This window comes from Passer montanus, unplaced genomic scaffold (assembly GCF_014805655.1).
Source record: "Passer montanus isolate IOZ18808 unplaced genomic scaffold, ASM1480565v1 scaffold54, whole genome shotgun sequence".
In the NCBI taxonomy this organism is placed as follows: Eukaryota; Metazoa; Chordata; class Aves; order Passeriformes; family Passeridae; genus Passer; species Passer montanus.
Window position 1 is genome coordinate 6,850,754 of NW_024370374.1, and position 22,032 is coordinate 6,872,785.

At 45.3% G+C, this 22,032-nt stretch overlaps 2 protein-coding genes across 6 annotated transcripts in view; both read right to left on the reverse strand.

The window, feature by feature from the left end:
- Positions 1–4,509, reverse strand: part of LTO1 (LTO1 maturation factor of ABCE1) — a 23,856-nt gene extending 19,347 nt beyond the window's left edge. For 3 of the 5 annotated variants that reach the window (XM_039725005.1, XM_039725004.1, XM_039725003.1), the window contains exons 1-4: positions 4,429–4,509; positions 3,221–3,326; positions 2,344–2,414; positions 1,761–1,878 (exon numbers count right to left, since the gene is read on the reverse strand). In XM_039725005.1, coding sequence (XP_039580939.1) covers positions 1,761–1,878; positions 2,344–2,414; positions 3,221–3,326; positions 4,429–4,469 — 336 coding nt within the window. In that variant the 5' untranslated portion in view covers positions 4,470–4,509. Of the gene's footprint in view, positions 1–163; positions 1,408–1,760; positions 1,879–2,343; positions 2,415–3,220; positions 3,327–4,428 lie in introns of all 5 variants that reach the window. The other 2 variants (XM_039725000.1, XM_039725002.1) reach the window with 2 other exon arrangements.
- A 2,677-nt stretch (positions 4,510–7,186) lies between these two features.
- On the reverse strand, positions 7,187–12,295 carry FGF19 (fibroblast growth factor 19). The gene is made up of 3 exons (XM_039725075.1): positions 12,063–12,295; positions 11,864–11,967; positions 7,187–8,955 (listed from the first exon to the last, which is right to left on the reverse strand). The coding sequence occupies exons 1-3, from the start codon at positions 12,286–12,288 to the stop codon at positions 8,623–8,625; spliced, it is 663 nt and encodes a 220-aa protein (XP_039581009.1). The 5' UTR covers positions 12,289–12,295; the 3' UTR covers positions 7,187–8,622.
- Between the last annotated feature and the right edge of the window lie 9,737 nt (positions 12,296–22,032).

The window sequence follows — 22,032 nt, forward strand, 5'->3', positions numbered from 1 at the left end:
CAAATCTGACTTCGTAAGGCTGAACCGTGCCATGCAGGCAGAGCCAGGCACACACAGAGTACAGCTGATAAAAGCTGGAATTCTGCAATTCCTTACTGGAATGCAAAGACATCCAGCAGCCCAAGCCAAAGCCTGTTGCAGGTACTCCTGGAGCTCTCACAACCTTGCCCTTGCTTTCACAGGCATCTTTGCAAATGAGGAAACAAGTAAAAATTAATTCCTACCTCAGTGTTACTTCATTGCAAAGATATTCCCCACATAATTAGAATTATCATGAGTGTGTATGTTCTGTACTGTCTATTTTAACCACTTCACCCACATAGATATTTGTGAGCTCCTACAATCCCACATATCCACTAGATGGCTCTGACACTGCCTGTGTGTATCAAAATTCATGTGTAGGCCAGTTAAACAAACCAAAAACCTCAAATCTGACTTCGTAAGGCTGAACCGTGCCATGCAGGCAGAGCCAGGCACACACAGAGTACAGCTGATAAAAGCTGGAATTCTGCAATTCCTTACTGGACTGCAAAGACATCCAGCAGCCCAAGCCAAAGCCTGCTGCAGGTACTCTCAGCTAGCACAGCTAAATACAGGCAGCTGGCAGCATCCATTGGTCTGGAATGAGACTGAAGTGGTCACTTTCCAAGGCTGGCACATGAAAAGCTGGTCTGTGTAAGAGGCACCAACAAATACAGTCCATGAGATTCACAGCTCCCCTGGCAGGCACGTTCATCTCACCCACCATTTAAACTGGTAACTTGGAGGGAGGGATTCGATTTTGTGGGGTTTGCTCCCTTCCCCCTATCAGTCTGCAAAACTATTGGAAAATCCAGGTGCAAATTCCATATTCTGAGCAGGTATCCTCATCCTTCTCCTCTGCATTCTGACATCCTTTGTCATTCCATCTTCTCCCCACAAAAATGAAGTCTGCAGGTATTTGATTTTATTTTCCTTCACCCACAGCATGTACACATTGTGCAAACTGAATGATCTGCATACACAGATTTTTAAGCAACAGACATCCTTTAAACAAGGAAACTGTGCAAATGCTTGTTTTCCTTTTGAGGAATTATCAGTAAAAGACCAGGAAAGAATTAAAACAAATATTTCTATTTAACAGATTTACACACTAGTGTGTGTAATATCCTAAATAAAACTTGAAGATAATAAATGTTAAATAATACTGCAAGTCCAGTGATTTTTCACTTTCCCTTTAACATCTCTTCACTATTTTGATTTTTTTTTCCATATAAAAGTAGATAGACACTTTTCCAGATCTGTTCTTCTAATGGGTTTTTTCCTTCGGTCATCCACGATTATCTTCATCTGTTGCATTCAAAATGTTAGTGAAGATCCCTCATTACCAATTCTAAAATCAGACTGAATATTTAGCATTGAACAAACCTAAAAAGGAATACACAGAAGTGTTTCAAAGGGTCTGTTTTTCAAGAAGAATGTTCAACAGAACTCCCAATTGCTCCATTTCTCTTCTTCTGGTCCCACTTGTAATTCAAATTGTCAAAGATTATTTCCAAATTACTTTTTAAAGAATTTTTTTTCCTTTATTTTGTATTTGTTACCGCTTGGGAAATTTTCAACTATCAAGGATTTTCACTTAATTTATCTCACTTCAAGTATTTTGCTATGATTGCAGAATGGGAACAATAACTGATTCACAAAATTTTGGAGTAGCTTTAGGAACAAAGTATCTTCAAAAATTAATTTATGTGCTAAAATTACAACTTAATCCTACAAACCTGTTTAAATTTTCCTCTGATTTTTTCCAGATCTTCTTGCAGCTTATCGTAAGTGGGGTCTTCATATGGGAATTTCTGAAGCATCCCTATTAATGAATCCAGAGCCCTTATCTTTTTTCTAGAAAAAAACAAAATGAATCAAATCACAGGAAAACCCAATGATCCTCACACAGGAGTTTTTCCAATCCATCATTATAAAAATTATACTGACATATAATAATCCAAAGTACAAAATCCAAGCCTCCATCCTCCTCTAACTCAATTTATCCCACTCAGCCCATTGTCAGGTATATTCTTAAGTAAGAAGATATTTATATTCTTAAATAAGAAATTATCCAAACTAGGAATTATTCCAAATTGGGAATTAGCCACAACTGACAGATTTAAAGCTTCCATTTCAACCTACCAGTCCAAAGCTCAAAAATATTCAAGAATCAACAAAAACACTGATTAGATGATTGGGCAAAATAAAGAAATGCAACCAAAAAGACAATTCTGGCAGACAGATTAATCAAAATGGGACCTAAAAAAAAGATAGGCAGAGAAGAATGGAAGTCACAGTGAAATGACTTTTTAACCTCACCTGTTCTTTTCATCTGTGCATTTCTGGAGCAGACAGTGCCACGTCAGTGCAAACCCAAGGTAGCAACCAATCTAAAATTAATTTAAAAGAGTCACAAGGGAAAGAAAAAACCCCAAAGGACAACACAGCATAGACAGTGGAACAAAAATAAAGCACTACAATGTATCTCACTCTTCAGGAAACGAAACCCTGGATACACAAACATGTTTCCAAGCTGGAAAGGCTGGCAAGTATAAGGTTGCCCAAGCCACCTCTCACTGGATGTGTCTAATCCTGCCTCCCTCTGGAGCTTTCCCAGTATGAGGAGAGTACAGTAATTCTCTTTTATGGTCTGTCCAGGACCATTTTGTACAAACCATCCACTGTCATTCTCAGTCTGCAGCTGTGACAAACTGGAGTGGACATATGGGACAAGCTGAGTGCCTCCCCAGCAGTCTCCAGCCCCTGAGCTCCTGGGAATGGTTACTGATGCAGGCGTGCCAGCACACAGAGCTGGCTCCACGGGCACAAGAGGAGCAGTGCCACCAACCCCCACAGCATCACAATTAACAAAGGGCTCACAAGACACACAGAACTGCCTCTTTATGTCTCAAGATTCCACCCTCTTCCCTATGCTGGGACTGGGGTACAGGGGGGCCTTTAGCCATAAATTTGGGAAAAAACATTACCAAAGCTCCATACAGCAAATAAGCTGAGAAAACACAAGTGCACCTACTGAACTCTCCAGCTCAAAACAGCACCTTTAATGCAGCTTTATGGGAACTCCTGGACACAGACAGAGCAGTGAAACACAGCAGGCCTCAGCCTGAAAACCTCTGTGTGGCTGTCCTTTTCCAACAACACGAAGATCCCAGTGCTGCAGAGCTTCCCCGCTTACCTCCGAGCCCATCCTGGCTCCGTGGAGTGCTCCGTACCTCCTGCCCTCAGCCAGTCCAGCGTGGCTGCCCTCTGCAAGCCCCTCCTGGTAGCCCTGCCCGTGGAACCTGGGAGTGCAGAATCACAGCTCTGTCAATCTCCTGTGCAGCTCGCAGTGTGCCGGGCCAACAGGAACGCGCATCGCCTCCAAAGCTTAGAAACTCCACACAAAATCGATTTAAATTCCAGAATCACAGGCTTGTTTGGATTGGGAAGGACCTCTGAGATCATCCAGTCAGATCTCTGAATGATCATCACTGCGTCAGCCAGACCAGAGCCCTGAGTGCTACATCCAGCAGTTCCTTGGACACCTCCAGAAGTGGTGACTCCAGCAGCTCCCTGGGCAGCCCCTTCCAAGGCCTGGCAACCTCTTCCTTTAAGAAATTCCTCCTTATGTCAAATTTAAACCTCCTCTGGTGCAGCTCGAGGCCACTTCCTTTTCTCTTGTCCCTTGTTACCAGGGAGTAAAGTCTGGCCCCACATGGTGGGCTCCTGTCAGGTTGTTGTAGGGAAAGAGAAGGTTCTCTCTGAGCCTCCTTTTCTCCAGGCTGAACCCCCCAGCTGCTTCTCATCCAACTTGTGCTCCAGAGCCCGCCCCTGCTCAATTCCCTTCTCTGGACACACTCCAGCACCTCAAAGTCATTCTTTGGTGTGGGACGCACAGCTGGCCCCAGGATTCAAGGTGGGGGACGGTCACTGCGCTGCTCCTGCTGGCCACACTGCTGCTGACACACGCCAGGATGCCACTGTCCTCCTTGGCCACCTGGGCACACCCGGGCTCGTGTTCAGCAGCTCTGGGCCAGCACCCCAGGCCCTTTCCCTTCTCCGGGAACTCTCCCGCTGTCCTGGAGCGCTGCAGAGGCGACCCAAGGGCAGGACCGGCCCTTGGCCTTGCTGACCCTCACCCGCCGGTTCAGCCCAGCGACCCCCGTGCCCCTCTGTGCCGAGGTCGATTCCCCCGGCAGCCTGTCCCAGCGCCCGGCCATGCTCTGCCTCAAGAGCCGCTCCCTCACGTCCGGCCCAAACCTCCCCCGGCCCGGCCCGGCCTCAGCCCGCTCCGCGCCGCTCGGTCTCTTCTCCCCGCCCTCCCTCCCTCCCTCCCTGCCCTGGCAGCTCCCGGAGGGAAGCAGAGGCTGCCGAGAAGCCGCCGCGGTGCCGCTGTGCCCTCACCGCTGCTCGGCCATCACGATCCCATCGAACAGCTCCGCCATGGCGGCGCGCGGCACGCCGGGAGCGGACGGCGCGCGGGAGGGGGCGTGGTCCGCACGCACAGGCCACGCCCCCTCGCGGTGAGCCACGCCCACGCGCGGCGATGGCGAGCGGCCACCAGGGGGCGCCCGAGCGCCGCCGCAGATCCCGGCCGGCCTCGGCCGTCCGCGGGGAAACCTCGGTGTCCCAAAAATCCCGCCCCGTGTCCCAAAAAATCCCGCCCCGTGTTCCAAAAATCCCACCCAGTGTTCCAAAAATCCCACCCCCGCGTCCCAGAAATCCCACCCTGTCGCTCAAAGCGTTGTTCCGCCAGCCTTGGTGCTGCGAGCCCCCTGAGGGCGAGGAGCCTTCGCCCGCTGTCCAACCTGACACAGCCTCAGGCCGTTCTCTCGGCTGCTGTCTCTGGTCGTGGAATGATAGGGTTTGCACATCTCTCTCACATAATATTGGTATCTGTGGCTATCAAAAGTGTGGTTTTGGTGCATATGCCCACAATTTTTTCCCTGCGAGGGTGGTGCGGCCCTGGCACGGGTTGCCCAGAGAAGCTGTGGATGTGCCATCCCTGGAAAGGGTCCAAGGCCAGGTTGGATGGGGTTCTGAACAATGTGGAAAGGTGTCCCTGCCTTGGAATGAAATTATAATCTTTAAACTCCCTTCCAACCCAAACCAGTCTATGATTCTAAAACATAAATATTTTTGGTGTTAATATCCAACCAAACTGTAGTGTGCTGTTCTAGGCTGCTCTATTAAAATACTTACAAGTTGTTACAGATCAACACTGGTCAAAGGAAATATTTATACTCATTTACAAGCACATGTTTTAAAGTTAGCATATACTATTATTTTCCAGATACTTAATGAAAATGTGGCTCTGGGTCACAGAATCACAGAAAAATGAGGTTGGAAGAGACCTCTTAAAGATCGAGTCCAACCTATTCAGCTTAGTGTCGTCTGCAAATTTACTAATGAAGGACTCAATGCCTTCATCCATGTCATCTATAAAAACATTAAACAGAACTGGTCCCAGCACAGAGCCCTGAGGGACGGCACTGGTGACTGGCCGCCAGCTGGATGCAGCACCACTCACCATCACCCTCTGGGCCACCACTCTGCCACCCTGGTGTTGGAATATGTATATTTTTGATGGAAGAAAGGGAAATTTTATTTAATTTATCAAGTTGTTCCCCATTTATATGAAAAGTACGCTGGCAGAGTAGAAAGAGTGGGCCCCAAATTTTCTACCAATAGGATTTCAGTGATTTGAGCAGAGGTAAAGTGGACACTATGACTTTGAATTGATTTATAGGTTTTTACACTTCCTCCAAGTGGAAATGAAGACGCTCAGTATCTCCTTTGCTGCAGCCTCCCCGCTCCTCTAGCAACTCGTATTTGCACATCACAGCTTCCAGCTGAGACTTCCCAAGGAGACATTTGACACCTGAGCTATAAAAACGTTTTAGGGCTGTAAAATGTGCTCTTGCAAATGAAAGCGCCGCCATTGTCCTCCTGCCTTTGAGGAGCTCTGATGGGCAGGGGACAGGGGTGTGCTGACGGGTGGCGGTGGTGTTTACATTCCCACAGAACCAAAGGTCCTTTCTGGAGGTTTTGCACACCCGGTTCCTGACCGAGTCAGGTGGCGGAGGGCAGGGGAAGCACTTCCCAGCAATCCTCCCACCTCAAGCCAAGGTCTTGTCAGATTTTATAAGCAAAACAGCCGGGTTTGGTCAGAGCTGGGATGGGAAAACTCCAACAAAAACTGAAGTGCCCCAGGAAGTGGTGTGGGTTAATTTAGCTCCTGGCATTCTTCCCTCTGTCTGAATAAATATTGAACCAACCTCTAATCATGCTGTTGCAGGAAAAATCATAGTGCTGCTGGTGGAAGAATGTAAGCCAAAGGTGTCAGCAAATAGGGTCATAAGAGAGCTCAATATGATGTTGCCAAAATGTAAGGTTGCCTGTCTTTGCACTCTTGAGAAATATTCACAATGTTACACCCACTTAAAAAATCCCTCACTGGGTCAGTTAAATCGTGTACCCTCCAAACTCCATTATTTGCCATGTTTCCTGTCAAATCTGTGCAATTTTTTAGCAGAAGAGTAAAAGTGACTTTTCTTTTCTTGTCTAAACTTTAAAAGTCCATTGTTATTTTGTTTTGGTTTTGTTTTCTGTTTTTTTTCCTGTTTTTGTTTGTTTGTTTGTTTGTTTGTTTTTTAAAGAAAGGCTTTAAAAGGTGTTCAAAGAAAATATAGTGACTGATCAAAACTCAGAATGAAACCCCCTGAAATCTGAAAAGTTTTGGAACAAAACAACCTGAAAATCAGAACTACCTCTTCCAGCACATGAGGAGTGGGAACCCTCTGGATATGTGGCAGTAGCTCAGCACAAAAGAGAATGGGAAAACACCATGGGAGGTGTTTGCCAGCCAAGAAATCTGCTGTTCCTGTGTCTCACTGCATTTCCAAATGGACACATTCGGGCTCTTTTCCTGCCAGAAACTGACATATTTTTCAGGCAAAACCCACCACTTTTCTCCCTTGCAGTGCTGGTTAGAATGGTTCCCATGTTTAAATGGGAGCAGCCTTCTACCCACAGGATTTTTTTGTCAAGAGAAGTGGTTGAGTCACTATGTCTGGAGGTATTTAAAAGATGTGTGGATATGGCATTTAGGGAGAGACAGAAAATTCAAGCAGATTTCAGTGTTGAAGATGATCTTCTCTTTTATTGCAAATGTACACATTACACTAATGATAATGCACAGAGATTTAAAAATTAGCTAAAATTATGGCTATTTAAAAATTGGCTAAAAATTGGCTATTGTTGGCTAAAATTCTGTTGATTACAAAACTTCACAAGATTTGTTACAACTAAAAAACCCACCTTCAGAAGTATATAAATAGAATTTTGAGCATAAATAACAGTAACAAAATAAACAGATGTACGTATTCAATAAATTAATTATAAATATTGCATTGGCAATGAAGTGCTAGGTCAGAAGAACACCAGTATTTTGTGTAGAGCTTTTTTTCTTTTTTTTTTTCCTTTTTTTCTTTCTTTTTTTTTTCCTTTGCTTTCACCTTGGTTATCCCTTCATTGACTCTTTTCAGAGGGACAACAGAACTTGAAGACATCAGGTGCCTTGGCCAGAGATACTCACAATCCTTTCTTTCAAGAGGAATCCTGACCCAGTTCTGCAGCTTTTAACTCACTAAACCATCTCACCACTGATTCCCATGGATGCTGAATCAAGCCTGGAAGTAACTTGAAAAAATTCCTGGTGGTTAAAGGTTAAACACAAAAACCTATTTTACAACTGATTTGACCTATACATCCGTTCTCAGTGTTTTTCTGTTTGCTAATGACATATACATGCTTATATACAACAGAATCTTCATTTAAACATTCATTTGAGCTGCTCATTCCCTACCTGATGAACATCAATTCTATCCCTGGGCACCTTTCCAACCACAAACTGAATCCTCACTGATTTTGACGAGAACTCTCTGCTGGATGATTCTGATGCCTCAGAGAACATAATTTAGCCTACAAAAGAAACCAACAATCAAGTTTCCCAAAGTATTTCTTAGCAGTAAGGGGAGAAATTTTTCCCTTTCTTCTCCTACTTTCAAAGGGAAGAAAAAGCACAATATACAAGCAGATTTGTTTTTTCAGTAGTATGCTTTCCATAGAAAGTTTTCCCCAGAATGTTGTTAGCAGCCTTTTAAGAAGCAGCATCAGCTCAAGTCACATCTGGCTGGATGTTTTCCTTCATCTAGTTTTGGTCCACGTGTTTGAGTTTGAGGTCTCTGAAGCGGAAAAGGTTTTCTGCATTTGCTCGTACAAGCAGCTATAACAGGTTAATATATATGGAAGTGAAGCTGGTGGAGAAAAATTAGTTATTTTATCACCACTTATGGAGGAATCCTGATAAGGCTGCTAAACTTTTCGTATTTAATCCTCCTTTTCCAAACAAAACTATGGATAGGAAATTCTTTAGACTACAGAACAGCCTACTGGCACTCATCTCTTACAGCTACAACAAGGATGAGGCTGGCTCCATACTCAAACACACAAAAAAGTTCTCAAATATCACTACACAGAAAGCTACAAACCCGGCAGTACTCTTCAATATTTCTGTGAAAATGTGTGGGAGCACAGTCAGTTCTGGAAGCTGGGGCTCTTCACTGGGGACAGTTTGGAGGCGATGCCAAAGGGGTCCATGCTGTCCGTCTCCAGGGGCGAGGAGAACGCCTCTGGCTCAAAGGCCTGGCTGTAATCACCATATTCACCAAAGTCTGCTGACTCCATGGGCACAGTGTTGATCATGGGCAAGAAGTGAGACAGGGGAAGGAAATCCTTTCCCTTGAACTGCTGTCTTTGTTTGGCATTGCTCAAAGACACTGATATTCCGTGTTTTTTGGATCTATACACGTTGTAGCCGTCTGGGCGAATCTCCTCCTCAAAGGAACAGTCTTCAGTGGAATACCTGAGCTGAAAAGCAAGGAATAGTGAGAATTACAAATATGCCCACCAGGCTGGTTGTATTCAACCACAAAACAAACCTTGGATGGGAGAAATCCTAGTCCCTCAGTGGGGGTATCCTGGCTTTCCCAATCCCTATTCTATTCTATTCTATTCTATTCTATTCTATTCTATTTCTATTCCATTCCATTCTCATTCCATTCCAGAGCCCCTGAAGTTCTTTCCATGTCCATCCCATTAAATAAGGGATGAATCCTGGGATGTTCTTCTCCACAGCCACCACATTTATCCTGTCTGAGCAGTGGGAAAAAGTCTCAGATGCCAGAGCTGATTTAGATGAATTGTCCTTAATTGCAGTAGTAAATCCTAATCCAAGTATATGACTCCTGCTCTGTTAGGGATTTGCTTGTGCAAGGGCTTCAGGATCAGGTCTGTAGAAAGGCAGCATGGCCAATCAGTAAAACAATGTTAAAAGGTAATTTCCACCTTTTTCCACTCAGAATTTACTGAAATTGCCAAAGACCTTTTGACAAAGTGTCATTTTGATGTTAACAAGAGAACTGTTGAATTAACACCAGCACAAGTTAGGACTTTGTACAAAAGAAGGTATTTTCTTAGGTATGAATTTGTAGTATTACATTTGCAATGGCCTGTACAGATATTATATACTTGTAACATCTTAAGTTATAAATATATAGAAATAAATATAAATAGAAATAAATATAAATAGAAATATACATAATATTTGTATATTAAACCCATATCAGCAGGTCAGACCTCTCTAGATCTTTACACCAGCTCTGTGTTTCTTACAACTTTGTTGCTATTTCCGTCTCAGCTACTGCAGGTGATTGAACCTTGGTCAATAAAAAAGAACTGCTGATTATGTCTCAGTCTGCAGAGACAGAAATGTCCTTACATGAATGTTCTGCCTGTCTGAACAGAGAGCATATTTAATACTTTTCAGCCTTTCTCAGACACCCTCAGTAACACGGAGTAAAATTAAGGGTGTGCATTTGGTTATCTTTCAAAAGCATGTTTCAAATTAATAAAGTAATTTAAAAAATGTTTTATTCAAATAAAATGCTGCAATATTTATCCTTACACACACACATTATATCTCAGAAAAATATGTGTATATGACCAAACATTGGGGCTGGATTGTTGGCTGTCTTCATGAGTGCTCAGCCTCACAAAAAAGGATGATGAAATAAAGAAGATTCTTGCTCAAGAAGTGCAGACTACAAACAACAGATACTGATTGAGTCCCTGTGTCTCAGCTACACCTTTCCCTCTTCACGATACTGGGATGGTCTCTAGTCTGTTTTCTTCAACAAGTACCAAACAGACTTTTTAAGTATTTCCAGATTTTTTTTTCCCACAGGAGGGATTTTTTTTCACAGGAGGAATCACGGTATGTCAGTAGATTCAGCATTTCCCCATAACTACTGACTACAGCACACAGCACATTCAAAAACCAACCCCAGTCACCAGTTTTCCAGTGTTAAAACAGGCCAAGTTGCAGGAGCACAGGTTCAGCCCTCAGACACCGTGTCTGCCCTTTTGTTCTCCCAGTCCTGAGCATGGTGCTGATAAGGTAAAGATTTACCTGCAGAGCTGCCTGGCTGGGCTGTGACACAGAGGTGACAGCAGGTGTCCCCAGCACGGAGATGGGACAGCACAGTTACGTGCTGTTGTGTTTTCAGAATAAAACTCCAGCCTGCATCTAATACGCTACACCAACAAATGCAGTTCCAGTGTATGCCTTCCAAATTATGCCATAGGAAAGCCATTTTAAAATTCTGTCATTGCTCAAGTTCAGCTGGTAGCTCCAATGGGAGCAGAATCCAGGCTCCGATTTGTTTTGGATATACATTAAAGAATTAAGCTAATAATTGACCTACCATATAATCTGAACCTGTGCACCTCATCTCAGCCTCGACTGATTTGAGCCCAAAACAGCGACGAAATTCAGAAAGAAAAGCTTAATTCTGTGTTCCACATTCTTAATTTTATCCACATTCAGAAACATCAGTGTCACTGCTATTAAAGATACTGAGAGTTTTGAGTATGGGCCAAGTCCTTTCCTGATTAAAATCAGCAGAAATTTTGCTGGAGTAACCAAAAAAGAATCAGGCTGTATCTTTACTGTGGCATCATGAAAAGTTCTGTGAAACTCAGGCTTCTGTACAGACTAAATCTGAACTGCACCTGTCAAATTCTAGAGTCAAGAATGTACTCACATGCCTTAAAAATCAGTTTATGTCATGACTATTGCTAAACCCAGTGAAAAAGCTGATCTAGTGGCATCAGAGGGGCACGTAACTCCCCAACCCCTCAGAGTGCTGCAGCTGTGCTGTTACAGCAGGGCAAAAGTGAGGCGGTGGAGAACCATCCTTTCTCCCTCAAAATCCTTTTCCTGTCTGCGGCTTCCTAAGAGATGGAAACCCATGTTCCTGGGAGTTGTATGCCTGGCAACTAGCTGGCTGCAACTCTTCTCCAAAGGAGCAGTCTCTTTTAATTTTTTTTTCCAGAATACCTGACCTGAACAGTGAGAAAATACTCATATTCTATGGCAGAGCTAAATCTATTCCTGCAGCAGAATCACAGTCTCCCACCGATGAGAATTTTAAACCTAAATGCGATTTTGCCCTGAGCTAAACTTTCGGTATATTTTGGCGGGGGACACGCAAAACATCATTTACTCTCTAAACGACGTTTCCTTTCTGCCTTCTATCAATCCCCACAGCCTTTCGGGCAGTGACAGTGACAAGAACCGTAGGTCCTAGGGAGAACAGGCAGGGGAGGTGGGGGAGGGACAGTGGCCAACACCTGGGAGCTTTGTTACCCCATTATTAGAACACGACGCCGTTCCAGAGCGGAAAATCCCCGCGGGGACAGCGGAGCGGATGCTCACCTGCCCGTGCAGCCGCCCCGCCTCGTCCATGCACAGGTACCGGGAGCTCTGCACGCCCTTGATGGCCACGGTGCGCACGGCCACGGCCCGGATCTCCAGCAGACCTGCGGGCAGACAGAGACAGGGGACAGCAGCGTCACCCCCGCGGCCCCGGCCCTGCCCCGTCTCCATCCCCATCCCCATCCCCGCCGCCACTCACTCTGCGGGCTCTGGCTGCCGGCCGCGTCCACCCGGCCGTCGGCTCCGATCCGCAGGAAGCAGCTGAAGAGCCCGTGCTTGCTGGCGGTGTAGAGGTGCCGCAGCCGGATGGGCTCTCCCCAGCCGTAGTTGAGGTGCGGGCCGGCGTCGGGCAGCGGCAGCGGCAGCGCGGAGGCGGCGGCGGCCGCCAGGGCGAGCAGCGCCAGCGCGGCGGGGCGCAGCCCCATCCCGGCGCGGCGCCTCGGGGCTGTAGCGCGGCCGCAGCCGCCCCCCGGCCTTTTATAGCTCGCCCTTATCAGCTCCATCGATCCGGCCGCATCCGATACGGAGCCCATTTCATAGCCGGATCGGTCACTCCCCCCGAAAATATTAAGCGGGTGACACCCTAAGGGCGCTTCCTCCGCATCTGCATCTCCGCGCTCTCTGCTCCTGCGAGGCTGCGGCCGCGCTCCCGGGGCACTGCGCGTCCCGCAGCCCCGATGTGCTGCCGGGACGGGGACCGGGGTGGGCGGGTGTGTACCCAGCCCACCCAGTGGCAGGAGGCTGCCCCGCTCCCCGCCGCGGCTCAGCCCCTGCCTCCGGCCTTGCCCGTCCTGTATTTCCTTTCCTTTTTCAGAAATCAAAAGAGTTGCTGCCTGCACCTGGGCTCGCCTCTTCGACACGGTCGAAGGCCGCTGCCGGTTCCAGGAGGCACACGGCGCTGGTACAGCGCGGCCCGGCTCTGCAGAGCCCGGTCCGGCCAGGTGCCGGCGGCTGCGGGTGTCCCGGCGCGGCTCCCGGCGGGATCCCCGCCCGGCCATGCCCGGCCGTGTCACTAGATGGAGCCTGGCCCCTGGGACACCGCGGCGGGGAGCAGCGCCAGCGCGGCGGGGCGCAGCCCCATCCCGGCGCGGCGCCTCGGGGCTGTAGCGCGGCCGCAGCCGCCCCCCGGCCTTTTATAGCTCGCCCTTATCAGCTCCATCGATCCGGCCGCATCCGATACGGAGCCCATTTCATAGCCGGATCGGTCACTCCCCCCGAAAATATCAAGCGGGTGACACCCTAAGGGCGCTTCCTCCGCATCTGCATCTCCGCGCTCTCTGCTCCTGCGAGGCTGCGGCCGCGCTCCCGGGGCACTGCGCGTCCCGCAGCCCCGATGTGCTGCCGGGACGGGGACCGGGGTGGGCGGGTGTGTACCCAGCCCACCCAGTGGCAGGAGGCTGCCCCGCTCCCCGCCGCGGCTCAGCCCCTGCCTCCGGCCTTGCCCGTCCTGTATTTCCTTTCCTTTTTCAGAAATCAAAAGAGTTGCTGCCTACCCCTGGGCTCGCCTCTTCGACACGGTGGAACGCCGCTGCCGGTTCCAGGAGGCACACGGCGCTGGTACAGCGCGGCCCGGCTCTGCAGAGCCCGGTCCGGCCAGGTGCCGGCGGCTGCGGGTGTCCCGGCGCGGCTCCCGGCGGGATCCCCGCCCGGCCATGCCCGGCCGTGTCACTAGATGGAGCCTGGCCCCTGGGATGCGGCTGCCTCGCCTCGGGGGAGCCGCTCTGGGGGCGCTCTCCAGCTCCTGTTTGTCCCCACTTCTTACAAAGAGACTTGGTGGGGGGAAATCCTGGGTGAAGTAAAACTGCATCGCCCGATTTAAGCTTCAAACGGAAATTTTCTTCTGCTCTGCGCATGGATTTTTTTTCCACGTGGGCTCCTGCCAGGGAGCGAGTGCCCCTGGAAAAGAAGAAGACTCACAAATTTGGGGATTTTCCAGCGTATTTGTATCTCAGACATATTTAAACGGATTGCTGCCGACTCTTCTGTTGTACATCCAAAGTGATCATTGAAGGAATTTTCTCAGATTCCCAAAAAGGAAACTGGTCATTTCATAAAAAAATTTCACTCCCCTCCCCCCCACAATTGACAATTAAATGACAATTTAACAAGACATAACCCCACCTCCCGACCATTTTCTCTGAAGCACCAAGCTTCGGTCACCTTCCACATACTGTTTTTATATTTTGCTTGTTCGCTTCCACCCTTTTGTCCCTGCACTTGCATCTCCCTCCTGCAAACATTCCCACAACAAGCTTTCCTTAGCTCAGTGAGGATGAGCACGTAGACAAACCACACAAAAACACAGAGGCTTGTGGGATGATCTCTTACACTTATTTTCATGTGCAACTTCAGGTGTATTTAACTGGAGTTAACGACATCGATCAGTCCGCGTTCGGATGATCAGGGTCTCACATAACAAACTCACTGGGAGCGAGGGATTGAATCTCATCAATCACTTCAAAAGCAGCTACTGCTTTTGATTAGCTCTGGGCATTTTTTGGTGATCAGCTTAAAACACCCAGAAAAGACCCTAGTTTTTCCCTGCATGATTGCTGAATAATTAATAAGGATTAAGCCCACTTTTCATTCAGGTGTCTCCTGCTGCATCCTCCAAATCATGCGTGGGCTTTCCTACCAATTCTGGTCTTCCTTACATCACGGAAGTTCACAGTATTATAAGCCCAGTAAATAATACTAAGGCATGCAAGTCCCTAATTCTTTTTTTCCTCTGCAATGTTATTACATGGCTGCTACAAAGGCAGTTCCTGCCCTGCAACCCTGGGCCCCACAGCAGTTGTGCATGTAACTCATCCTGGCATTCTTCAAGGTACTGAGCACCCACCACACACGCAGAGGTTATAGTCTGAAATTAATCTGAAGGGCTTCTTTAGCTCAATTTTTCTGTACATCTCAGTGAATTGAAGCTGTTTTATGACCACTGCTTCTGCTTTACTCTAGTGGAACAATAATCATAATTGCGAGTATTTTCTTCATCAGGAACTTCAGGCTTCTTTCAAGCAGTAAGGAATTGATGCTTGGAGCTTATTCATTCATCTCTGTGAGGATCAAAAATTGAGGCAGAAAGGACAAATCACTTGCACTAAATGATATTTCAAATCAGTGAAAAAGCTGACTGTAAAGGAGAATTTCCCAACAATTGATGGAGAACCTTTAAAAATTATTTTCGTTGTTGCTGTTGCTGATGTTGCATCAGCTGATGTTAAAGGGTTTGTGTCTAATCAAATTAAAACAAAAATGTACTTAACCGTTAAGCACTTAACTAATTTTTTGGAATGGCCTCTCTTGTTAGGGGAAGGTTCCAACCTAAATGATTTGTGCAAGTTCCCCAGTAGTCCCTGACAGAGGTAAGTGTCTGCAAACACTTAACTAGACGGAATGGTGCCAATCCTATCACAGCTGCTGAAGAGATATGGGTTGAATATACCCTGGAAGTGCTCATTTCTTCTTGCCTCCGTAAAGAAAAAAATAAAAATAAAGCCTAGATGATTAACTCAGATTCAGGTAACTTATTTTTAGCTAGAAACTAAAGATAACTTATTTTTAGCTAGAGATAAATGAGCTAGTAAATGAGCACTGAATTCAAAATACAAGAGTTGCGACACATTATTTTAATTTCAGTTCCTGTCTGTGTCACTGAACTTTATCATTTATTGGCATGTTTTATCAAAGTTCAATAGAAAGACACATGCCTTTGCATGTTCGTACAAATGCATTTGCAGGAAAAAAAGATATGTTTGCAGAACAAATGTATTGTAGGATAAATCCCACATTCACTTCCAATGCTGGACCTGCTTCCTGCAACAAGGAAATCTGGTAGTGTCAGATTTTCTGCTTTTATGAGGATGGGAAAAACACCCGAAAACCCAGGAGGAAAATCTTATAGAACAAAAATACCTCCTAACTAAACACTACACAATTGCAAAAGCATTTTCACCTGTTGCAATGGATCATTTATTTCCACTGCACTTTTCAATGTCCCAATGCAATTTCTGCAGAACGAGAAGTCCAGATTTCGGCAATAATGAAGCTGAAGTGAATATGTTTTGGAAGAATAAAATTAGCTATAATTAAAAGTCAAACATCCAGAAATCCTGGAACAAACCAAAAAGGTAACAGAGGACTTGTACCGTATTAGATAACGACATCATTGAAACCAACTGAAAAGAAACTAAGGAAGGTGGCCACAAAAAATGGTGAGGAAATAGGGCAAGAAGCCACCCATGAGTCAAAGTTGGTCATAGCAGGCTGCCTTGTGGTGGAAATCAAAGGAAGAATTATACAGGTGAGTCACTCAAAGCTGAGTGAGACTCAAAATGTGATAAACTGGAGGTGTTTAGGATGAAGAGACATTTTCTCAATTATGGAATATCTTTGGAATATCATGGTGAAAGCTTTGGTTTTACGAGTCACTGCAGGAAGAGGGAAATACCACAGAAACACTGAAGACTTTCTGCTTCCTTTGGGCTGTCTTTGGGACCTCCTGCAGATTTTGGAGTTGGGATTACACGAGTGTGATCTAATATTACTTTTGTGAAGAGATCTGTCAGTCTTCCCCCCTTTTCTCTGAAGTCAGAGGTGGGAGAATTACAGAGGCTGCAAATACTCTGAGGGCAGTAAGGTTCCAGGCAGGGCTGGAGATGTCAGTGCTAATGCCGCCGGTTTCTGGTTTCTGCTGTGGTTCCTGCCAGTCATCCCAGAAGTGACAGAGAAAAGAAAATTATTTTACCCGTGGCAGAGAGCCAGCAGAGCAGTCCAGCCTTTTCTTTTACTTCAGGAGAATGAGGGAAGTCAGAAGTGAAGACATAGGACACTGCGATACGCAGTTACTCGAGCACGAGCTTGTTCTATAAAGAGCCTTATCAGCACAGCACAAGTTAAAAAACCTGCCTAAGAAGGAGAGGTTACTCCACCATATGTCAGGGACTGCTCTGCTTTCCAGCTGCTTCTGCAATCCAAGAGGCATGGAGGTGACAATATTTCTCCCCGGGCTGTGAATGAGTGCAGAATTGAGATTCCACAGCTCCCGCTGTGCGCACCCACTGACAGGATGTCATAGGATGGGACGAGCACTCACTGAGTCTCTTCCCTGATACCACAGTCCTCAGTGAATTTGTAGGATTCAAGTGCATCAGAGACTTATAGATTTTCCAAATTATCCACTTCCAGAGGTGTTCTGCTTCTAAAACTGCTCTGCTAAGGAAGGTCAACACACTGGGGAGATTGTTGCTACTGTAATTGGCATGTGTTGTTGCTGGTTCTTTCCAAGGAGCACAGCCAGACAACCAATTTCAAATATCTCTCACCATTCTGTTATCTAATGCTTCCTCAGCTATTGCTATCAGTCAATGCATTCCAGAGAGCAATACTGAGCCTGGAATCAACTTGGAGCTTGCACAGTCAAATGATATCTTCTGGTTAGGTCTGCTCTGAAGCTCACTAAATTCCCACCAGCTTCAAATAGCCTAAATGCTTTTTTTTTCATCACTGCAAGCCAATATTTCATGTTTTAGAGGTGTTTCATCCACCTCATCTTTTCTGTGTGCTATAAAATCCTTCATAATTCTGCTACAGAAGAAACCTTACTGATTTTATGGGATCATATTTAGTACTGTACTTCTCCAGCACTAAACCAACAAAAGCTGTGTTTTTCTTACATTTTTTTTCTTTTGCTTTGAGCAGATCTTTGTCCTGCAACAGAAATGAATAATTGCAGGTTTCTTTGCCAACAAATTATATTTTGATTTCCAGCTTGACCTAGGGAGTAATGCCCCTGGACTTTGTTTATGCAATCTGTTTGTGGAAACCATAAGGGAAGCTTTCCTAGAAGAGGGCGACTCTAGATCATCAGCTTCTCAGTCAAATGTGGTATCCTTGGAGCATTTACCTGTATTCATTTCCTGACAGTGACTAAATAATGCTGTCTTTATGACAAGTTCCAGCTTCACTAGAAATATTTTTCATTTAATAGACAGAGAACAGTAGAGGAAGGTATACCAGAAATGCTTCAAATTTGCAAGAGTGCATACTTGGACCTGTGGTCCTGTACAAATACATCTGGACAGAATTAATCAGGTGGTCTTATTCAGCCTGATACAGTGACAATTACCACAAAATCACCCCTGAGGAGCATAGTAGGCAGCCAGGATTTGCAAAGACTTTGGCAACAAGACCAATACAGGCCCACTAAAACAAACCTGACCCCGGAATAATTTCACTGTGTGAAATGTGGGATGAATTTGTCCCACAGAGGTCTAACTTTCGCTGGAGGTGCATTGTTAAGAGGGACACTGAGAGAGGGGTGCTCAGGTGATGATTTTTTGGCAGTCAGAGGTGTAAGAAGGGGAGGCGTGAAAGGGGTTTAGCTCTGCCAGTCTGTTTGGACTGAATCCTTCTTATCACTTGAAGTTAAACCATCTCAGAAATGTGATTGTACCTTTGCTTAAAGGCAGATGTTTTCTCAAAAATACCTATGATAATAATCCTGATTTGTTGCAAAATTGATACTACAAAGTCTTCTAGTGATGAAGATGGTAATAAATTACATCACTAAAGGTATTTATTATGCTTATGACCATCTAAGTGGTGTTTTAGCTAGAATCAGTTAGGCTTGACTGAGAAACTGGGAGAGTTGTTATGGTTTATGTGATGCCAATAATCAGACCACCCTACAGGGACAGATTGTCCCTACACAGGTTAGCTCTGGATGGCTCAGCCCTGTTAAGACTGAAGGATGTGAAAGGTAAGAATCCCTGTCTGGGGAATTCCCACTTTGGATAGTTGTGGCATTTATTATTTTTTATTAGGCCTTCAAATGATGGAGATCAGAGAAAAATGAGTGCGTGCTGAACACATTACAACAATTTACCATATTTTGCAGTAAAAGAGGTAGAAAGGGAGCTAAGAAAGCCAGCTAAGACTCATGGTTTTCTTGCTGTCATATATTTCATGCTACACTGCTGCTTATCACTACTAAGAACTCCGAGACACCAACAGAACTGTATAAATTGTTTAGAGATGTAAATGATTATCAAATTCAGCCCATGACTGCTTATTCACCTGCTGTCATCACCTTTGATTATGATGATACTGCAGGAAGGACTGAAACCGTGAAGCCCTTTATGAAACAGTCTGAACAAATGTAAACCCAAAAACTAGTACAAAGTTTCCTAATCATTTAAGACTGTTAATACTTTGCACACACACATATCCTCAGCTTCTGGAAAGCAAAATGATTCATCTGAGTCAACAGATATCTAACCTTTCACTCCAGCTTGTACCATAGGCCTAAAACCCTGGAGAAATATCTTAGAAAAAATAAAATTCTCATGCAACTCCTCCAAAATCTGTTTAGTACATGGAATTACATCACCTGGGTTTTAAGAAGTGCAATGATATCTTGCCTCCTTTCTCAGAAGACCCCCAGACTCAGTCCTTAACAATGGTGACAACCATGTAGGAAGTTTTACGATGGCTTTGCTCAAGAGAGAGGAAGATTATTAATAAACTTCCTCTTGGAGGTCATTGAAAGTAATTTTCATCTGAAATGAAGCCTAAAGCATAGCCTGGGCGTAGCTGCACAATTTGCTATGAATTGGGAAACTGAGTAACTTTCTCTGATGTGCCTTACTGCATGCTGGTCCCCTTTGCTGCCACCAGACATGGCTGTGGTACATTTGGGGTCAAGAATTGAAGGGCAAAGGTTACTGAAGCATCCTGCCAGTGCAGCTGAAACTGACCTTTAGCTGACAAAGTAGAAACGACATGGGATCTAAAAGAACGGTGTTCAAATAGCCAGTCCATCCAAAACATTGCATTTGGATTGATCCTAATCAGCCATAATTTCCTACTTTAATGGCCAATTAAAAGGCCATTTGAAAGTAAGAGAAGCAGAACAAATCAGCATGGAAAGAGCCTGCATGGTCTTTAGAAAGTAATTCAAGTTTACTTAGGTTTTACACATCTGACTAGTGAGGAAACGAGCTAGTAATGGATGTCTTACTCCAGAAGTAGTTCAGCTTCATTATATAACTTGTTTCAGCAAGAGATAAAATCTGAAACACCACCGGAAAGTAAAATGAAATATCTGCATTACTGCAAGGTATTGATCTACCTAAACGTCACAAACATTGGAAGGAGTGTAGAATCCTCTAGTATCAGGCTATTGTGTGTTATGTACATTGACTTGCTATAAGAAGAAGAATTAAACTAAATGGGTTTTGTGTGTATTTACAACTGTGATCAGACATATAATGGTCAGAACAATTCTGTTTTACCATTTTTAAACACCAAATATTTTTATGTCAAATGCATCTTTGATTTGTTTTCATTTTTCTGGAAATAAAACTCCTTGAACATTTCAAGCTGAAAGTGAGAGACCCATTGCCTCTGGTTCTTTCATGTCTGGAGGTAGCAGAAGAACCTTGCACAACCAGAGGCAGAGAGCCCTCAGTTGCTGAAGCGGGCAAAGCAGACAGATGTGCTGAGGATGGGAAGGTGGAGTCCATGGTGGCTCTTTCACATGAGTCAGTATGTAGTTCATATACTCTGGGTTGTGGATCTGTGGATTTGGGCATTCCTTTTGCCAAGGGGGCTGTAAAGACAGTCACACACCAAACACATACACACACACACTTTCCCCAGTCAATTCAGAATTTAACCTGGTTCAGATCATTTCCAGGGCAAGGCAGGAATCCTTCTGCTCCCTGTGTGGGGCACCGAGGTTTCAATCAATAGCAAATGCTCCCTGAGACCTCTCTATTGCTCTTTATCAGAGGCTTCCAGCAGATAAAGCCTGTCACAAAACAGCTACTGATCGCTGCCACTGCAGCCTCGCTGCAAAAGGAGGAGCTGCTGCTGCAAGGTAGGAGATGCCCTTTTTCCCATTGCCTGGACTAACAGGGCACAGATTGCCACCAGTGTGGTTTGGACTCAGCCAGGCAGATATTCCATCAGCTGTATAACAGAAGGAAGGAAGCAGCCAATACTAATGACACCAAGGGCAGCAGAACTGTGACTGAGCTCTGCACAAACCTTTTCAATTCGTGGCTCCAGTGGCAATACAAGCACCTTTCTCAAAAGACAGTGATCCCCAAATTTATGAGTTTTTCTCACACACAGAGGCAGCAATGACACCCCTTTGCACAGTAAATAGCAGATACAAAACCCCACTGATTAATCATTCAACCCTCATCTAACTGCCTGACTTATGTTCCCTGTAGAGCTGCAATTTAAATTAATATTTGTAGTTTAGTCCTGTTGAGGCTTCATGAGAATGAAGGCTCCATTTTGCCTCATATCTTTATAAACATGGGGAAAAAAGCAATGATATCATGTTTTCCCTTCCTCACATAACAAGATGCACAAGGAGTGGATTTTGTAGTCTCCCAGGCTGCATATTTATTCCTCTGGAGAGTCTTGCTCCCATTACAGCTGTGGACACACGTGGCTCCAGCTTTTCCAATTTCAGATCAATGAGCCACCCAGCAAAGAGCACAGAGTTGGCAGGTCCTCGACATTCATCTGAATTAAATGAAAGGGAGCTCAGTTCTTGGCTCCAGTTTTCTGTCACTCCATTGTCATTCAACAAAACGGACCAAAGAGAAAAGCGATCAATCCATAAACTCATGAAGCCTCAGTCTCCAGCTGTCATCAGCTTTGAGCTCCCTCCACTGATCTTATCTGTTGCAGAGTGATTGAAAGTAATTTGTTTTGGTTGAAAGTAATTTGTTTTGGAGAGTAATTAGATTGTCTCTTGGGGGGCTTCCTACCTGGTGACCCAGTGTTTCTCCTTTGCTGGCTGCTCATTAACATCAATTACCATAGAGACACTCTTCAAAGGAAGGCTTGCACTGCCCAGGGTGGGGAATCTATTAAGAAATATGCTTCTCCTTCCTGCTAGGAGATAATAAACCTTCTGGTGTCGCACAATTATTTGTGGGTCAGACACATATGATCCCACTGAGGCTTAAACCTTCCGTTTGCCATTCCGTGTGAAATGTTTAGCAATTAGGAAATGAGTTGGGTCTCTCTGTAATGGTGTATGTTGAATAGAACAGGCTCAAGCATAATATCTGGGAGCATTTCCTGATGAATTCTCTGGATAAATATCTGACACTTGCAGAGTACTTGGATGGTGTGTATTGAACAGA

What these genes read in the sequence shown, in the direction of transcription:
- FGF19 (XM_039725075.1), bottom strand. Translation starts at nt 12,288, where the DNA reads ATGGGGCTGCGCCCCGCCGCGCTGGCGCTGCTCGCCCTGGCGGCCGCC. An exon ending in CGGCAGCCAGAGCCCGCAGA is followed by an intron (nt 11,968 to 12,062) that starts GTGAGTGGCGGC and finishes GTCTGCCCGCAG; the next exon opens with GTCTGCTGGAGATCCGGGCC. An exon ending in CGGGGCGGCTGCACGGGCAG is followed by an intron (nt 8,956 to 11,863) that starts GTGAGCATCCGC and finishes CTTGCTTTTCAG; the next exon opens with CTCAGGTATTCCACTGAAGA.